Consider the following 20524-nt stretch of genomic DNA (forward strand, 5'->3'; position numbering starts at 1 on the left):
CAGGACAGGAGAATACATGTTGGGAAAATGTTTTCTGTAAGCTGATTGGTTTGCTCTGCGATTTATTGGAAAACAATCAGTCACCACTTATAATTTATAACGGTTGCAGAAATTAAGAATGACTCGAGACATAGTTCTTGCGATCTTCAGTGTCCGCTTGTAAGGTTGCGGTTTTTGGAAAGGCGAGAATGAAAGACATAACATGTCTGATTGAAAACCATTGGACCAATTTGCATTCGAAAGCTTTGTAAGTGACAATGATGAATTTAAACAGGTTTACGAAGACAAATTTATCAATTCTTTAGAAAAAAAAAGTGAAAATGAAAGACAGCACTACCTTTGATTGAGCACCATTGGACCAATTTGCCATCAAAAGCTTTGCAATTGATGATAAATTGAAAAAGGTTTTCTGAAGACAACTCTTATACCAATTTATCATTACTATTGACAACATGAAATTCTCAGCAAGGAGAAAAATGAATGTAAAAAAAAACAGGGTTTGCTGTTCTGTTACTTCGATTACCTAGGATTATACTAGGATAATTGCACAGTGGTAACAGTTGGTGAAAAAAAAACAGTACACAGATGGACATCAGGGCATGAAAAAACATGCACAAACACCAATGAACAAAGGTATTTAAAAAGGCAAGACATATATATACATAAATCCTCAATCTAGGTACAAAATAGGGCTACTATAACCCAATATAAAAACAATATTTTGTAAATGACAAAAATAAATAATTCTTCAATATTATCAATCTTTAAAGACACTGGCACTCATATTGGGTTTTGTCCATTAAATGCTGATTTATAGGCAAAATTATAAAGAAATATACATTATAAGTCACATGTAAAAGTTCAGCTGAATGCACTGCCTAGTTGCTAAGAAAACAGCAACAAACAGCTTCCAATCAGCATCACAAAAAACACATCCCAACAAAAACTTCTATTACCTTGGTAGCTTAGTGAACTTATGCATGACTATAGCCTGCTTGCAGTCCCATTCTCCGCAGGCATACTCTATACCCTCCTCTCTGAAGAACTGCTCCAGCGCCGTCTGGATCGACCCGATCGGGTTAGAATGACTGAAACATGGACAAATTATAACAATCGTTAATAGGAGTCCCTAACCACCGGTTCTTTTCGGAACCAACACTAGTCACATAGAGATATTCACATGTTGTCACCGCAAACCTCTCTAAGTTAGGCCGTGTTCGAATTGGCGACTTCGGCTACAGCTACGGCCATTCTTCAACACTGACAGACGCGCTGATCTAGCCATAGCTGTAGCCAAAGTCGCCAATTTGGACACGGCATTATACCTCAACCTGGATCGACCCGATAGGGTTAGAAATACTGAAATATGGAAAAGTTTAAAACAATTGATACAAATATTGAATTGTGACAATTAACATTTTAAAATTGAAAAAGTATGGCAATGAATTTATTTTATAGAGAAGGAAACTTCTCAAAAAATCACATTATTTTTGTTTCTTTTTGGTTTTATTAAAAAATACCAAACAACAAGTCCGGTAACAATTATTAAGTTTACAAAAAGTGACATCAAGAGTTTATGATATATATTAGAATTTAAAGATAAAACATTAGTCATTAACAATTAAAAATTATAGAAAAAGTGATAGATAAGATATATAAATGCATTCGCTAACACAGAATTATTGAGGTGCAGTCGAGTCTGAGTGAAGTCCAGTCTACCTTGTATGTGGGGAAAAAAATTCTGACATTTGAGAACTTTGAGGAAGAGCCGAAAGTAATCCAAAAAGGAGAACATTCTCAATACATGTACAGATTACAATAGATATTGCCTTGGATCTCGTGCTTAAAAAGATATTCAAAATACACAATATATCGTTCAAAATTAGGGAATGCATTATGACATTAACAAGATCTCCTGTACTGTTTTTAACACTCCAGTAACATAGCACACAATTATAAAAATACAATGCACAATACAGGACACAATAAAACAGTCACTTAAAGACTAAAGGAAACAAATGTCAGCACAACACCCGCACTAGAAGCAGCCCAACAAATCACATCGTCTCAGGAATAAAATAAAGGTTTATATACAAGATACGAGAGTATCTACAAGAGTTCTAGAATAATATCATAGCATAAAATCAGAACCCTCCCAACTGAATGTTATGTGGCCACAAAACGGGGAGGAATACAAAACGGAAAAAATATTTTAGAACTTTGTTGAGCCAGAGCCGAAAGTAAAAAAAAAAAAAGAGTATTCTCAAGAGAGAAAAAATAATTGCCAAACCTCCTTCTGGGCATGTCCAGCGAGAGATCGTCGAGTGCATGACTTCAAATTCAAAGTTCTTGACAATTGGGCAGTCGCGCAGATAGCGAAACCTCAGTTTAATTTTATCATACCTGTTTACCTGTTTACCTGTAGATTCGGGCTCTGCATAATGAAGGCTAAATGAAGCCTTATAAAACGCCCATCCATATTCACACAAAACTTACTGCAAAAGCACTGAATGCAATGGAAGTAGCGAAGTCAAATGTGAGAGCAGAAGAGAATGAACTTAATATTTCCATATATCCTGTGGTGAACATCCTGCAAAACTGTACATGTCAATGTTTTTGGTGAGGTACTCATCAATGCCATTTTTGAAGATGTTAGTTGAATGAGAATGAACAACTGCAGCTGGTAGTTTGTTCCAAACATTACAGACTCTCTGTGTGAAGTTGTTCTGACGAATTCTGGTAGTACTACGTTCCTTGTTTATCTTCAGATCATGGCCCCTTAGACCCTTTACATTTCTTGACATGTCACATAGCTTATCTGGATGGACATCCTGGAACCCATGCATCACTTTGAAAACTTGAATGAGGTCACCCCGCAATCTTCTGTAGGCAAGTGTTGGGAGATCAAGGAGTAGCAGCCTTGTTTCATATGGCAAATCCCTTAAAGATGGAACAATTTTGGTTGCCCTCCGTTGCACCTTTTCTAACTTGTTAATGTCTCTCTTCAAGTAGGGGCACCAAACGCTGTTGGCGTACTCCAGATGTGGGCGAACCATGGTCTTGTACAATGCCTTGAAAGTCTCCTCATCCATGTAGTCAAAGGTCCGTTTTATTACACCTAGAATTCGAGTCGCCTTGTTTGCTATTGCTCCAATGTGCTTACTGAAAGTTAGTGACTTGTCAAACAGGACACCAAGATCCTTTTCGTCGTCCATTTCTTTCAAATTTCTGGAGTGGTTTCCTTCTGTCATGGTGTAAGTGACTCTGTCGACCCCTTTCCCGTAGTGCAGTACTCCACACTTAGCAACATCATCATCCGTCCCTGGGGTCTCGTCCAAGGGGGAGTTTAGCGCCCTCTTGTTGGCCCTTTCGGTGTCGTCTTTGAGTTTATCCAGGCACTGACAGAGAAACTCTTGCGCATCCTAGAAATGCAGAGGTTTAACAGTGCTAGTGGGCGTCGCCATCTTTTATAACACATTCGCTGGTAACCAAAAAAATATGATCACTTTATGTTGAACGCGCTGGATACCGGGCATAACTTGTTGAGATTTTTTAAAGCGCCCTCATTTGTTGAAAAAGTGGCTATTCCGTCATTTATCTGCCGTACATTCACCCACATTCTCCACACACATGCTTTCACTTCAGTTTTGGTGGCAATTTCAGTTCCAAGTTCAGTACGTTTCCGTGTTAGTTTTGGTTCCTTAGTTTTCCCGACACGCTGACGTCATGAAAGAAGGAAAATGAAAATAAAAGTCTGCCCCTTGCCTATGATGTGAGAATCTGCAGTGTCTGTGAGTGACTCAGTTTAGTTTCATTCAGTAAGGAGAAACATCCAAGGCCATCCCTAGTGTTTTTTTTCTGTAAATCAAAATCACGGTTGTTACTGTTGTTAAAAATGTTGACCCATATGTTGACCCAATATTCAATAATGACTGGGGCTCTGTAGTGTATTCGTTAGATAACTTTCCGTATGGCGCCACCACTTTTTCACTCATTTTTACAAAAAGGGATATCTCATTGAGGTAAATTAGATTTCATTTCGAATGAAAAAGTGGTGGCGCCATACGGAAACTTTGCCGACCCGGTGTCAGTTACTGGGGGTCGGACGGACCAGAGGAATCAAATGAACCTCAGTCAGTCCCGGGGAGTATCGTAGGACCACATTGTTGAAGATAGTTATTGTTTAAATTCAAGTTAAAAAAGGAAAACGACATAGTCTTTTAAGTTTTCAACTTCTTTTCAACTTCTCTTTATTTTTTACATTTCAGGGGAAAGACATCATGGAAGAAATCAAAGCACAACTTTCGAAGCTCACCGTAGAGGAATTACGGTCAAAGCTTACGGCATGCGGTCAAAAACCGATCCCAATTACCAAGACAACTCGTAAACTAGTGGAACGCCGCATCGCTAGCTACCTATGGGAGCAACAAGGAGGAGGAGAGGTAGAGAAGGGAACCCAAGCAGGTCTCAGCGACGCTGGAAGTCATGTTAATTCAACAGATGCTGGGTCAGGAACATCGTCAAATCCCACACACACTGAACAATCTAGACTTACTTGTAGGTCACAAGCAGATGTTGATGCCGTCTGCAATGAGCAAAATACCCCCCAAAAGGGAATCCCTGTCATTACAAACTACTTTGCAGTTTGTATTCCATCTAAGATTGACACCAATAGTGCTGGAGTTGATGAGCAAGATTCGACAAATGCAGTGAAAACTTCAGGTACGCAGACATTTACTTATTATAAATCCCCTTTGATGTAAACCCTTGAGGGACACGTACATGCAACTTTTCAGCTGATCAATAGGTTTTTCTTTCCCCCCCCCCATTTTGTCTAGTGCCAAAGGAAACTGAAAAACACTACGCAGTTGCATATTTTGTATATAAGGGAAAGTATACCTTTGGTTAATGGAACTGTTTGATTGTATTAATCCTATTATTATAAATGGGCACTGTAGTGTTGCCCCAGACCCTCTCACATAGCCTTCCCTTCTCTGTTTGATGTCCTAATAGTCATGATAGTAGGAGGATTTCAACAGGCCTGGGCAGATACTTCACACAGAGGCCCCGGGACATTGCCTTTGTGCCCTTGAAATGCTCCAGTAGAAATTTACAATTTCCTCATAGGGTACCCTTTACCAAGGAGAACATGCCCCGGTGCCCTTGCCCTTTGAAAGCAAAGCATCATTGTCTTTTTTTATCTAGATGAGATTCTAATCTACCAGGATCGCAAGGAGGCTCTGACCGTTGCCAAGAAGAACAAAGGGGCTCGGTTTAAGGTCTTCAAGACGAAGGAAGAGGCGGAAACATTCGCTAAGTCAAATCAGGATCTCAGTACACCCAAACCACCCTCAGAAGCTTCGTCAAATCAGGTAAACAGAAAGTCTAATGGAATAGTTCTCTGAACTACTTTTCTAGTGCTTAGGATTCTGTGAAATTGTTAATTTTCAAACTTCAGTATTCTCACTTTGTGTATCCCAACAAATACATGAAATAACAAATCTGTGAAAATTTTGACTGAATTGTTCATCGAAGTTGCAAGAGAATAATGAAAAAAAAAACACCCTTGTTGAACAAATTTGTGTGCTTTCAGACACATAATAAAAGGCTTCAGGCCTGAAGTATTTTATTATTTGAGTAAGAAAATACATCTTTCTCAAAAACTATGTTACTTCAGAGGGAGTCGTTTCTCACAAGGTTTTATACTATCAACAGCTCTCCATTGCTTGTTACCAAGTAAGCTTTTATGCTAACAGTTATTTTGAGTAATAACCAAAGTGTCCAGTGTCTTTAACCAGTAAATGTCAGAAGATATGTTTGCATGCACAACTTTTTGGACACTACAAATGAAAGTCGGTTAAACCCGCTTTTGTATGCACCCAGAATGTTGACATGCTTGAACATTCCGCTGTGTGGCGTGCACACTAGGCCTGGAACTACACAGAGGCCATGGCCACCATTGCTCTGGTCTTGGCCTTTGTGCCCCTTCAAAAATTTTCCCATAGACTTTGAGATTTTCCAATGGAAGTGCCCTTTACAAAATGAAAAAAAAGGCCTTGCCCCCTTCAAGAGGAAATTCCAGGCCTGGTTATGTTGAGCCTGTGTATCGGTACGATGCTAAAAAATGCCAAAATATATTATTTATAAATTAAATTCTCTCCTCAGCCCTTTGCCGAAAAGGCGGTCGGCAACTTCCGTTCCGTCAAGCCCCAAGATCTAGTCGTGCTGCGGCGCGTCATCGAACAAAGCAACGAGACAAAGTTTAGGGAGATCGTGTGGAGTAACCCTAGATACCTACTCAATGCTGGGGATACACCAACAATCTTGCAAGTAGGTATAATGATCAACCCCCCCCCCCCCCCCGGCCCCTGTACAGGCCTTGAAATAAACCACTGCACCCACAGCAATTGCCGTGGTGCCCTGTGCTTTTTCTGCGGTGCCCTCTGCAAGGTTCCAATACAAGTGCCCCTTACCTGAGGAAAATTGCTGAGCCCCTTAAAGAGCAAGGTTCAAGGCCTGCCTGTTGAATGGTTGATTGACCCCTTGCACACCTCGGACCGCACCTCCGGACAATGCACAACTACCATTTTCACCTTTTTTGTAGTCAATACCGTTGTGCATATTTTCACAACTTGACTCCCAAAATGGCGGACAGGGTGGGCGTGTTTTGTTGCGCGCTGTGCTAGGGGTCTATCCACAAATATTGACTATTCGAGTACTGTGGTTAAAGCTATGACTCCTAAGTTGATCCTAGTTATGTTCTATTTTCTGGAGGTAAAATTGAGGGAAAAAATATGCTTTTACTGAGGGAGTCATAATTTTAACTGTAACCATAGCACAAAATAAAACAATCAATATTTGTTTTATAACACCACAACTTGAATTGAGCATTTTGGCGATGTTCATTGCGCATTGAAGGCGATATATATGGGTAGGCCTACCCATATCTTTACATGTATTGTGTATCCACAGTTGTGATATATATTTGACATTATTATGATTTCATTCATTTCTGAAATTGTTTGACATTTTATATTATATTGCTGACAATATGCTCTCACTTTTGTTTTACATGTGTGTTAATTGAAACTGCTTATAATATATTGACTGTACTGAATATTGCCTTTTCCAATTGTTTTTCTCTGTGTATTTGATTGATGTGTTTTCAGTGTAAATTGATTCATGGATACCAATTGTCTTTGCTTCTGTATACTTTGCTATGTATTGACTGTACAATTACCTTTCTTTCTGATTGTTCCATTTTTCTTCCTGTAATTTGTTCATATTTAAAAAAAAAGTAAAACTTCCTTTACACCTTGATCATTTTGCATTTCTTACTTTACATATGTTCCATTCTGAATTGAATTTTCCATTTTGATGCTGTTTTTCTGAGAGTGTGTATTGATATTTCATGTGTGCATTTTGAACATTGTCATTCATTTATGGTGTATGCTGTTTATTCTTAACCATGTTCTTCTTTCACTTACAGGAATGTGCATTTTGTATGATTTGGAATTGTTTTCTGTATTGCAACTTTTCCCTTAGTTCAGTTGTCATTTACTTATAATATTTTATGGTTGATGTAGTTTAGGGCATATAATTTATTATTTAACAATTAGGCATACATGTAAATAGACACAGTAGCCTGTATTTCATTCTCTGTAAATATTTCAGTTTCTAGATGTGTTCATTATCATAGTTGGTTCATTATCATAGTTGATTCTAAGTTTTATAATTACACCAGTTTATTAAAAAAAATCTCCTGTTTAGGCATTAGTTCAAAATGAGTTCCTCCACCATTCAAAAAGACTGCCATAAAAAATCCAATAACAAGTAGTTGCTAAATGTTGTAAATGTGGCTATTGGTTAATTGTTAAGTCAGTTAGTATCATACATGAGGATCTTTTATAGTTCACCCATATAGGCTTTGATACTGAGTCTCCACAGACAGCGAGTTGGTTTAATGGTTTAATTCAGTTTATTAGCCTGCATGGCCCCCCTAGGCCTACTTATTAGTGGTATTTAATATTTCAAACAAGTGAATTAGTTTACATTTTAGACTTTCGATAATTTCTTAGCGCAGATTTGCATCACAAACTAGCATACTTAAAACAGCAGCCCAATTTTACAAAGTATTTAAGCAGAAGAAGTAGGTTATAGACCTTTATCATGATGCGGCCATCTTGAATTTTGTCCATTGATATCATTTTAACCAAATTGAAGCTGGAAGAACAAAATAGTCTGGTTCCTATTTGCAAAAAGATTATTAGCATTCATTATAGTTATAGGATACAAGGAACATGACAAAGATGGAGACAGCATGATAAAGGTCTATAGGCGTAGACAAATAAAGTGTTCGACACCTGTTCCGTATTTATAATGTACTAACATCCTACACTTTGCCTTTGTTCCTACAATAGGAAGGGTCTCGGTATAATGCAATGCATATCGTAGCCAAGGAGAACCTCGCTGGTATGTGCGGCTTGATTCTAGATACCCTGGAGAATCCAGAGTTTATTCTCTTGATGTATCCTGACGACCCAGTGGAGACACTCAACAATAGGAGGGAGTACCTCGTTGATTTGTACCTGAACTCGCCGGACAAAGGGGTAAGGGCTTGGGGTGTGGTACATGTAATTTGGTTCGCTGATTTCCACGAAGGGGTGCTGGACCTCTGAGAGGCATTTACGTTCCCAGCAGTCAGACAGCTTTTGCATATCTACATATAAGACTGTGATTGTGAACACCCAAACACAATTCTGATTGGATGTGTATGGCACAATGCTACCAGGGTCTGTTCATCTGGAGGTTGCTATGCAAAAGCTTGCCCCCGAACCATTTGACATAGCAACTGTCTCTACAGTCTGAGGATTTTAGTAAGCGGTAACTTGGGACTAAGCAAGTCATTGTATAAGACTTTATTCAACTTGCAAATATGGCTAATACAGACCTTTCCATTGTTGATAAACAAACTGTGCTGGTTGCAATGGACCGCCAAATGTTAGGAAGACATGCAATCGTAATAACGGATGTTCTGTGTTCTGACAAAATTCAACATTTTTTGCATTAAAGTATCTCCGATGATTGGTTGCTCTGTTTACAACAAATTCAACGTTATTTTTGAATAGTTGTGTGACATTTCTACAAACTGTGGCCATCTGATTTTGTATTGCATTTATGGCTTTCCATAGTTTTCCAACCTCGGTTTGCAAAAACACAAGCTGTGAGGTTGCGATAGAAAGGTCATTAGTAGAGGTGTTGAAACTGCGCAGATAACAACATGTTTTCTTTATTGTCTCAGTCAGGTCGGAGAAACTCCACTTCATTTTGCATCTAAGTTTGGCAACGTAGAAGTTACTGAACTTCTAGTTAACCATCCACAATGTGATAAGAGTCTGAAAAACAAGTCCGGGCAAACGGCTAGTCAAGTAAGTACCCACTGTTTCATATGAGTATTTATCTTTCACTTTAAAGGCAATTATTTACTCAAACTACTATTTAAAGTTCTTAAAGGCAGTGGACACTATTGGTAATTGTCAAAGACTAGCCTTCAAAGTTGGTGTATCTCAACGTATGCATAAAATAACAAACCTGTGAAAATTTGAGCTCAATCGGTTATCGAACTTGTGAGATAATAATGAAAGAAAAAATACCCTTGTCACACGAAGTTGTGTGCGTTTAGATAGTTGATTTCGAGACCTCAAGTTCTAAACTTAAGGTCTCGAAATCAAATTAGTGGAAAATTATTTCTTTCTCGAAAACTATGGCACTTCAGAGGGAGCCGTTTCTCACAATGTTTTATACCATCAACCTCTCCCCATTACTCGTCACCAAGAAAGGTTTCACGCTAGTAAATATTTTGAGTAATTACCAATAGTGTCCACTGCCTTTAACGTGTGTATTCTGGGGTCAATTGTACTAGTAAATGGTGGCCGGGTTGGTGTCATGGTACCTTTAATCGCTTTCCCCGGTTCGAATCATGGTTGTGCACTATGTGGATTGGGTTTTCAGTTCCTGACTCCGTTGGTTCCCCCCTGGAATAGTTTTCTGGGGTTTTCCTCGCACTTCTAAAACTGAAACTTCTTTGACTGTCGTCTCTCCATTGGGTTCGTGGCTTCACAACCAGAATAAATTAAATGAAATTAGGAAAATTTTGCGCCTACTTTGACAGAAAATTTATTCTTTCCTGCATTGGTGAATTTGAACGAAACATACCGTAATTATTTCAACTTCAAATTCTCATCATTGCACTTGTAAAAATGTTTTTTTTTGTTAACTATTGATGGCCAATTGTTGTGTTGTTTTCCAGATTGTTTGTTCTTGGAGTAAGGCGTCTGGTGATGCACTTACAAAGCAACAAGAAACAATTAAAGACCTACTGAGTGGTAAGAAACAAACTGGTTTATATTCTTTTGTCCTTAAAGACGCTGGACACTATTGGTAATTGTCAAAGACCAGTCTTCTCACTTGTTGTATCTCAACATATGCATAAAATAGCAAGCCTGTGAAAACTTGAGCTCAATTGGTCGTCGAAGTTGCGAGATAATAATTAAAGAAAAAACACCCTTGTCACATGAAGTTGTGCGGTTTCGGATGCTTGATCTCGAGACCTCAAAATGAAAATCTGAGGTCTCAAAATCAAATTCGATGAATATTGCTTCTTTCTCTCACTTCAAAATAAGCCGTTTCTCACAATGTTTTATACTATCAACCTCTCTCCATTACACGTTACCAAGTAGGATTTTATGCTACTAAATATTTTGAGTAATTACCAATTGTGTCCACTGCCTTTAAAATGATAAAAGCAAAATGAACTTCTATTAAATCGTTGCGGTACCCGCAGCTAACATATAGGACTCCAATTGCCTCTAGCTACCTGGCTAGCTCGGTGGTCTAGTGGTAAGACTAATCAGTTGTTTAACAACAGTGATTTTGTTTTTATTTCAGTTCACTACTATGTACCGTTGTTCAGATCGGCAGACAACTGTACGCAGCCGTACATTGGTGAGCCATGGTCACCTGATCTACCTGAGCCCCTATCAAGCCCTCTCTTTGATTTCAGACTTACACCTGACAGTCCGATTGATTCTGTCTTGTCACTGCACGCATGCGCAGGTCCCATGTCTCCATCAGAGGTAAGAAAAAGTCTCCTGAAGATGACTAGAGCAAGCTAGTCGAATCGTTAAGGCCAATTCAAGAACTGACTCTGTGTAGTGCAGTTATACGATCCTATAAGCTTAAGTGGTAGTTCCGCCATTTTTCTATACCTTCTGCCCGGGTAGTAGTTAAGAAGCAGGACAGTTCTTTTTAGAACTGAGAAGTCTCCCAAACATCCGATAAATCTAGTAGAAAAAAGAAGACAGTTCTCTACCTGGCAAGTAGATACACACATGGTATTACCGCAAACCAAATATATTAGAAAAATAAGTTAGGGTATTTGGAGCGGTTCACAATGTAATGATGGCGTTGCATGCCGAGCAGTTAGGAGCACGGGACTCGAGCTCTAGTGTTTCTGATCAGCAGAGTGTGGGTTTGAGTCCTGGTTGTGGCACTTGCATCCTGTTGCAAGATGCATTAGTATGTCTGCCTTGTCCTTCAAAATGGACATTGAAGTGTAGGTACTATGGTCGATTTGCATCCTAATCGTTCTGGCTTAGCTGAAAATTGTTAAGCAATGTGTCTTGGTTGAGCAGCTCTATGGCAGAAGGCCCCTTCAGTTCTTCTTTTTGTGCCTCAGCGCCTTAAACGAGCAAACTGTTTGATTTTGACATCATGTTGTTGACATTGATTAATTGATTGATTGATTGATTGATTGATTGATTGATTGATTGACTGACTGTCAGATGACTTTTTAACTTTTCAAAACAAACACTTTATTTATTCACAAAATAAACAGAATTTTCAAAAACAGAAAAAGAAAAAAAATTAGACAAGAAATGTCTTTTACAAATATTGATTGATTGATTGATTGATTGATTGATTGATCAATATTTACCTGTTTTTTATGTGCAGGCTGGATGTTTTAGAAGAAATCTTCACACTCCATCATCGACAGAGAGGAGACGAGTGGGAAGAATTAAACGAGCCGATGAAGAGAAAGGCCTGGAAAGAATTGGAAGGTAAGCCTCTTCGTTACCGTTTCAATGAGTTAAACATTTTGATTGCGTTATTTCATAATGATGATAGGACAGTCTCCTGACGATGACTAGAGCAAGCTAGTCGAAACGTTGAGACCAATTCAAGAACCGACTCCGCGGTAGTACAGTAATTTGGTAGTACAGTATTTTACGATCCTATAAGCTAAAGTAGTAGTCCCAGCCTATTTCTGTACCATCCGCCCGGGTAATATTTAATAAGCATGACAGTTCTTTTCAGAACTGAGAAGTCTCCGGAACATCCGATAAGTCTACGCCGCGGTAGTAAAATAAAGAAAGACAGTTCTCTGAAAACAAACTCTACCTGGCAAGTAGATAAACACATAAACCAAATATATATTGATACCTCACCATGCAATGGCTGAAATCCTAGATAATAGGACTCTTTTTTAATAAGGCCGGTATCCACCAATGTTGGTCTTTGAGCATTACTAGTATACTGGTCACTGGTTCACTGGTTCACTGGTCACTATTACACTGGTCACTGGTCACTGGGCTGTTTATTTCATTCCGTAAACAATCTTAGCTCCCTGTGTTGGGAGTAGCGCAAGTTTTAAGCACCAAGCTCAAATCAATCGCAAGAAGCATCTCTGCCCACAGCTACCCATTTACCCATTGATGATGAGAAGTAATTAAAGAATTAGAGTCAAGTGTTTTGCACAAAGACACAAGTGTCACGACCCAGATTCAAGTCCACTCTCCAATGACTAGGTCCGCTCCCCCCCCCACTTCTGCCCATTCTTTTTCACTGCATGTTAATTTCTCTTCATTGTCATCACAAATTTTGACTGCTTATGTTACACTTAATTACCTGTTCATGTTTGTTGTGTTATCATTAAGCCTTCAAGAAAGACTCTGCTAGGGTCGAAAGGTCAGGCCATTAACTATTTTTTGCAAATTTCGTTTCAATCGGGAACAGGGAGTTAGCGGGCAAAATGAAGGTGTCGTGGTCGGAGTACTGGAACTTTCTGGATGAGTTTGTGGACATCACGTCGACCAAGGGCTTACAGAAACTTGAAGAATATCTTGCTGGGAAGTGGTCTTCGACTGGCGCAGGTGAGGTTTTTTTTCTTCTAATTATGTGATGCTTCTTTTTTGTTTCTTTTTTTTTTACAGCAGTGCCATGAGTTCCGCTTGTGGCGGAAACTGGTGCTTTATAAAAGTTTCCATTGTTATTACTATTATCATGTGGGAATGGTGTCTGTTAATTGAGGAACTTTTCTTTCACGTTGTTTTATTCAGGAGAATCTGCAACCTAGCTCTTGTTTGTCTCGATGATCAGGGCCCAATTTCATAAACATGTTAAGCAGAAAGGTATGCTTAGCAAATTCTTTTGCTAAGCAAGAAATGGGTGGGATACCAGTCACAGTGATAGTAACCGTACAGTATTTTGGCTGTTTTTACTAACCAAATTTTGTTCTGTGCTTAGCAAGTTTTTATTCCTTACATGCATTTTGAAATTGGGCCCTGCTAGTTTCCTCGGGATAAAAATTTCACTTCTGTTGGCATGTTTCGGATTGCTTCCCCAAAGTGATATTTCCAACAAATGACTCAACAAATTTGACATCTTTAAATGTGAATCTTGCCCTCAATGTGCTGACCCTTTCAAGCACAATTCAGCAATTAATTTCACTTTTGAGAAAACAGAATTTTGGCTGTTGCAATTTGCTTACCAACCAAAAGGACCTACATGGTATAAATGCAAAAAATTAATAATGTCCTGACGTTTCGACCCTAGCAGAGTCTTTCTCGAAAGCTAATAATTTTACTTTTTATCTCCAGACAATGCAGGTATAAGAAAGGAGGCCTTGGAAGATAAACTAGACAAGTCAGGTGTGTCGATACAAACAGAGGATTCTTCAATGACGAAGCTCCTTGGAGGATTGGAGAGACTTCACATTGGCAGTACCAACGAGACTGGTGATGGACAAGAAAGTGCCAGAGGCGTTAGTTCAGGCACAGGGCAACGCGGAAGTGAAAACAAAACAAGTAGAGACGGTGAAAATCAAACGGCACAGTGCACAGTTAGAGGATTAATCACTCTGCCCGATTCAGATAAAAATGCAATGTCTGGCGCCTCAGGAAAGGGATTAATTGTTGAGGATGACTGTGAAGGGAATTTAAGAGAAAGGACGGTTAAACCAGCTGATAAGTTAGAGGTGGAAATTGTGCCCTGTCAAGCTGGGAGTGATGAGAGGAAATTAACAAGTACTTGCCTTCATCGAGGAGAGAGTGAGGTAGATCGTGAATCACCCTCAGATGACGATTGGTCAGATAGAGAGAGGAATGTTGAGGTAGTTAATACCATCAGTACTGATGAAACATCCGCAATGTCGGTAGACCCATCCAGTGAATCTACAGATTCAAATCCAACTGCCACATCAAATGAAAGCAGTGGGATTGGTGAACACCATGGCAATACGAGAGGTGGTGAGTTCGACGAAAGCTCACAAGCAGAGCTTAGTAAAAGCAGCTCGTTAACAGAAGCAAGTTTTATGCAAGTGGACGAAAGAAGTCCTAACAGCACCGAAGCACCGAATGAGGAAGTTAGTCTACTTGATTTGCGGCAGGCATCGGGAAGTCAGGGAAACATTGACGGCGGGTCGCATCGAGGAAATGGCGATGGGAGGGCAGAGGTTTTCAGCACTCCAAAGATGATTCCGTCAAGAAGAAACGCCGCTGGCGTGAGAGGTGCAAGAGACGGGGCTTGCTTCATTTTAGGGTGAGTGAAAAAAAACTGTGACTTTTTTGGTAGATTCTTGTGAAGCTATGTAGTCTGGTTGTGTTTCTTCGTAAATGCTAGGGTACAAATAATTTGATGAAGGACATATTGCACAGAAGGGAATGTTATGACTATTGAGCACTATTAAAATCACTTGGCATATTCAAAAGCAGTTTAAAATTCTACCTGCGTAGGGAAGCATTTTGGTTTCTACTTTTGTGATGCTACTTCCCTGAAATGTTTTTTTTTTTTTTTTTTTTTTTTTTTGCAGTGCAGCCCCGAAAGCACCACTTGCGGCTGAAACCTGCACTTTAAAATTGTCCATTGTTATGATATGTAAACAAAGAAATAATGCAAATAGAAGCTTGTGTTTCTTCATGAAAACTGAATTTGCAAAAGATTTTATCAGTTTGCTAATTAGTGTGCATATAAAACTCTCACTTTTTAAGATGAGAATATTTGGTAAAGTGTTGGTGTCAGCAAAAGGATATGAGTTGTGTAAAGAACAACATCCAATTTTTTTAAGTTTTAGTTTTTGACAGTATTGGCTCTTTGTGAAAGCTGGCTTAAACGAAGATTGACCACGGGTTGATAAATTTTGATGTTAAAAAACCCGAAATGAAAATGCTTTGTTCTTATTGGTTTAATTTTGTTTCCAAAATTGTGGCTTCTTCTGTATGACTTGTGTGACATCCAGGTCTGTAGCCGATTTCATAAAGATCTAAGATTGATCGTAGTTGCTAAGTAAAATGTGATGTCATTATACAAATCACTATGGTGATACTGAAAATTTGTCTTGCAATGATTTTTATTGCTTTGTGAAATTGGCCCCCGATACATACACGGAGACATTTGCCTTCAGGCCCCATGGCCAGTTCCCATTGTCTTGGTGCACTTTGAAATGTTTCAGTAGAAGATGAAATTTTCCCTCATCCGCAGTATTAAGATAAAATTGAAATATATGCAATCTTTCCCTCTTATTTTTTTTCTGGCTTTTTATCTAATTCAGGTCCAAGCCCACAAAGACAGACCTTCATGTATGGAGGGCATTGGCAGAAGTTGAGATACCAGACCGCTATCCTTGGATCCGATTGTGGAAGCAGCTCGTCAGCTCAGTGCCTGGTGAAACAAGAGACAGGTACCAGACCTTAATAATAATAATTAGACGAGTGCTGTATAGTTTTTGTAGCAATCTTCCCTGAGTAGTATATTGCAGGAGAGGTCGTGGATTGGTTGGGGTAATAATGTCGGAAGCGTTTTGTGAAAAGCGCTATATAAAAACTGGTTATTATTATTATTATTATTATTGGTTTTTCCAATGTAATGCTAAATTATACATGCATGTTCTCCCTACTTCAGTAGTAATGCCTTGATATAATATTGCAGAATTACAGACAGTTATAAATTTGTTTTAATAATTATTTTACTGTTATGTGTTTCAGTTTAAAAAATTAGCAGTCTAAAATATTAGCAGAAAAAACAAAAATATAGTCAAAATGGACATATTTCATTTTTTGAGATCGTTACATAAAGAAACATAAAACAACTGTAGGAAGTTTCATGCTTTTACCACAAAGTGCACAATTTGTCCACATGCGGGGCTTGGCAGCTGGATTAATGGTACTCGGTTATAGTGAGGGCAACTTGATTGCAAGACATCCACTGTTTACCATTGAGTATCTTTCCCACTCGACCAATTTTATGCAAGTAGCAGTCTTACTTTTATGCAAGTAAGCATCTGCAAGAACGGACTCTAGCTGAACTCTCTGTTGGTCAAGTGGTCAAGACATTCTATGCACTTAAGATTGCAGTTAGGGTCGTAAGTTTGAGTCCCCACTTGAGTTGTTGTTGATTTCCTAATGCTGTGTTTTGTAGACAAGGGCTTAAATGGGTTGATGGAGGGTAACAGTTGCATACATGAAAATCGTAACAAAAATAAGAATTTAAGTTTTATAAATTTTAAAACGTTTGTTTAAATTTTTATTTTATTTTAACAAACACAATTGCTTTTGGTTTGCAGTAACGCCCTATGTGTGTGTCTACTTTGCCAGGAAGATTTTGTTCCTTAGAGTACTGTCTTGCAATGCCTCAAATTCCTCACATCCCATACAAGACAGTTCTCTAAAGAAAAAATCTACCTGGCAAGTAGACACACACATTGTGTTACCTCAAACCAATTATATTTTGCATTGCCTCAAATCCCATAAACATAACAATTAATTTTGTTTATGAGATAATAAATAAATGAATAAAACCAGCTCTTATATAGCGCAATTTCCCAAAATTATCAATGCGCTTTACACAAAAACAATAGCCTAACATCACAAAATGAGGGCTACACGTTTCCGTCATTGGCATGTGATTAACCAATAACCAATTCATCAAACAGTTATTGGTTATGAAAGCCAAAGCGCACCCCAGGGGGCGTGTTATCACCTACATGAACTGCTGGGGCTGAAACAGAGTTACACCCTTCATTGTCCATAAGGATGTAGGCATGGGTATCATTGGCTAGTAGATCAGAATGCACTTCAATCCCATTTTTTTTACAAAGCAATTATGAATAAGTGCACAAAGGTCATTATCAGGAATCGAACCCACTCCCCTAATGTTGTGGGAGTGTCATGGCCGAATGGTTAAGAGCACCGAATTCAAACTCTGGTGTTTCTGATCAGCAGAGTGTGGGTTCGAATCCCCAGCCGTGACACTTGTGTCCTTAAGCAAGACACACAACCATTGCTTCATCCTTTGGATGGGACGTAAAGCCGTTGGTCCCATGTGTTGTGTAAACGCATGTAAAAGAGCCCAGTGCACTTATCGAAAAGAGAAGGGGTTCGCCCCGGTGTTCCTGGCTGGATTGGCAGCATATTGCGCCATAGCACCTTGTAAATTATTACATGGTGCTTAAGGATTAGGTCTTATATCTCAAAAATTCGCCCCACTCCTTGCAGTAATAATACCTGGCGCTTTGTATCCTTTGGCAAAAGGCGCGTTATAAATACGGTTATTATTATTATTATTATTATTGTGTTTCTTTAACCCTAGATGGCCCACACCAGCCAGATGTTTTACGTCCAGGGTACCCTTTGAGCGTCCCTACCAGACTTCCTCCCCTCGGCGCCTTCATGGAATCAACCCCATCTTCAGTGGCTCTCCGTTAGGTCTCCGCGCTCGGCATTTCTCGGAGCCCACTCATCGCTCCAGAGAGGGCGGCGGCTTAAGACTGCGGCAGGCGAGCTTCGATGTAAGGGAGTCTCTCGGTGGTCTGAAAGCTAAATTATTCCAGGAATAATTATGTTCTGCTGAGGTTTTTTTTGGTTTTGTTTAGAACCTTCCGTGATTCACAAAAGTCATATATTGCGCCACAGCACCTTGTAAACCATTACCTGGTGCTATGTAAATAAAGTGGGTCTCATAATTCAAACAAAGTCCCAGATACCTTGCAGGAAAATACTGAATGTTGAAGCGCCTTGAGCATCACTGAGTGATGGATATGAGCGCTACATTTATCTAAGAAGCCAATAATATTTATTATTATTATTAACAACCTGTAAGGTTGGTTTGATTGGCCTTAGATGCAAAGCAGGTTTTTGCTTGGCTGTGCATTACCATTACCAATCAAAATTAGGGCAGAGCTGGGAATAGGTTTTTGTTGAGTTTATGTACCTAGGTATGACTAGGCCTTTAAATCCAGACTGTCCTGGTAACTGTTTGATATTTCTGTGTCTTGATATGAAAGGCAAATCAACATTTCTATTGGATTAAGTTTTGAAGGCAAGCAACAGGAATATCATAATGCTAATCACATCAAGAGTCGCATAGGTTCCAGCCATGGCCAGGGATTAGAAACTTCAGACTTCTATCTAAATTTACGTCCGGCTGCCTGGTGAAAAAAGGAGCTTATTTTTTTCTTCAGATATGAACAAATCCTTCTCTTTGATCTAATTTTCTTATGCTGAGGATACTGTTCTCAAAAGCTCCTTACAATCTATATATTAAGAAAGGTGCAAATGCTATCGTTTCAACATACCTCCTATAATTTGGATCCTATTTTTGTCAAACCTTTTAGTCTGCAGTTGCTCTTACTCCAGCATGGCTTGGGTCACTGTATTAGTCTCTACTTCAGTATTGATGATAAGTTCTGCAAGCCACAGCCAAATGATGTATCCTGACATGGCCTAAGCACCATGGGGCACTCACAGAAACGTCTTTAAGCAGACATTTCCTGCTAAGGTTTTCTGCTTACATTTTGTAGGTAATGACCGTTGCTTACCATAAGCTTGAGAAAGGGCATACTGACTTAGCAGAACAAAATAAGCAGAAAAATTGCTAAACATTTTTCTGCTAAGCAGAAATGAGAATTGTATTTGTAGTTTGGCTGGTATCCGTATGCTGGAAAGCACATTTTTGTTATGCTTGGCTACTTTTTGTGCTTAAGAAGCTTTATGAAATTGAGCCCAGATGAGTGAGTGAATAGTATAAATCCGATGTGAGCGCACAAATGTACTGTTCAAATCTTCTTGACTGTTTATGAATGCCGTTTATGAAAGACAATTTTGCTCACTCGTATTTTTTTCTATTGTAGTAAGCACGAACAGTTGCTGTGTGAAACCCGTGTCAGAAACAGTAACGATGGTTTAGTCTTCATCTATAGACCCTGTGAACTTGTTAACAATAAGTGTGACCTTGTGCATTCTTTTGGTATTCTGGCAGGCAATATACTGCACTGGTCGTATGGGAAAATTGACATTATGTGTCGTAATTTCCACATTAATCCAAGAGTTATGGAGGTAAAAGCTGGACAAGTTTTGAGATGTGCCCCTTTCATCAAATCAAAAGTTGATAAGAAGTAGACAGTGCAACCCACATAAAATATGAGATTTTATGTTTTCTTCTATTAGGCTGTGTACAAATCGTGCCTGCAAGAAGTCCAGGCTCTGTGGCTCTTTTGTAAACGTGATGTCACAGGTCACATCGTATAATACTAAAGTCAGGTTCATATACATGTAGTTCACATCAGTTGACTTGTGCTGAACTCCTGTGAACCATTCACTGCACAAACAGCCATGTGACGTCAAAATTGGTGTCGCATTCGCATACTCTCCGGAATTATGAGCCGAGCTTTATATTTTGTAGCTGCAGCTCACAACTAGGCCCTACTCATCCACCTTAGTCTCGGCCAAAACGTGAGACTGAACAATGTGGCAGGGTTAACCCTGTTGTTTTCCTTCTTTCTAACCTTTCTGGTACTCCAAAATGTGAACCATTGATACTCTGTAAGACATAAGGGAAATGGCAGGCATGCATGGCATGCTTCCTAATTTAGTCCGATTTCGAATTGTTGTGCGCTTTGAAAATGATGAGATTTTTTTCAAACAGTTTACAAAAAAACCATCAACGCTCCTTTCATATGTAGATAGGTCCCAGTACTCAATAAGATTTGTTATTTTATTTGTTCGCCCAGGCTCAAATATCATGGGTGAAAAGTAATACAAAAGTATACCTTACATGACGATGTCCCAACAAATAGTTTGGTCATTCATTAGTCTTTTCTTTACTCTCATAATCAATTTGGCCTATTTTTTCAGAGAGTCCTTTTATCTTTATTTATGGACAAACCCCCACTTTACAATTGCCAAACAATATG

At 39.0% G+C, this 20524-nt stretch overlaps 2 protein-coding genes across 3 annotated transcripts; one reads left to right on the plus strand and one right to left on the minus strand.

Moving 5' to 3' along the window:
* Positions 1-957: 957 nt before the first annotated feature.
* LOC117293733 lies at positions 958-3301 on the minus strand. Of its 2 annotated transcripts, none has more exons than XR_004519467.1 (2): positions 2291-2387; positions 958-1088 (listed from the first exon to the last, which is right to left on the minus strand). XR_004519467.1 is itself a non-coding variant. In XM_033776161.1 (2 exons), exon 1 carries the CDS (start codon positions 3249-3251, stop codon positions 2559-2561), a length of 693 nt encoding a protein of 230 aa, XP_033632052.1. In that variant the 5' UTR covers positions 3252-3301; the 3' UTR covers positions 958-1088; positions 2497-2558. The 2 variants fall into 2 exon arrangements, 1 of the variants encoding a protein (XP_033632052.1); XM_033776161.1 differs by lacking the exon at positions 2291-2387 and adding an exon at positions 2497-3301.
* A 312-nt stretch (positions 3302-3613) lies between these two features.
* Positions 3614-18307, plus strand: LOC117293740 (ankyrin repeat and LEM domain-containing protein 2-like). Its single transcript, XM_033776168.1, has 13 exons — positions 3614-3791; positions 4269-4722; positions 5206-5372; positions 6166-6330; positions 8421-8609; positions 9306-9428; positions 10310-10385; positions 10948-11135; positions 12013-12119; positions 13075-13211; positions 13938-14877; positions 15887-16015; positions 17923-18307. The coding sequence occupies exons 2-13, from the start codon at positions 4281-4283 to the stop codon at positions 18167-18169; spliced, it is 2910 nt and encodes a 969-aa protein (XP_033632059.1). The 5' UTR covers positions 3614-3791; positions 4269-4280; the 3' UTR covers positions 18170-18307.
* Positions 18308-20524: the final 2217 nt, after the last annotated feature.

Source organism: Asterias rubens, chromosome 8 (assembly GCF_902459465.1).
Source record: "Asterias rubens chromosome 8, eAstRub1.3, whole genome shotgun sequence".
Taxonomy (NCBI): Eukaryota; Metazoa; Echinodermata; class Asteroidea; order Forcipulatida; family Asteriidae; genus Asterias; species Asterias rubens.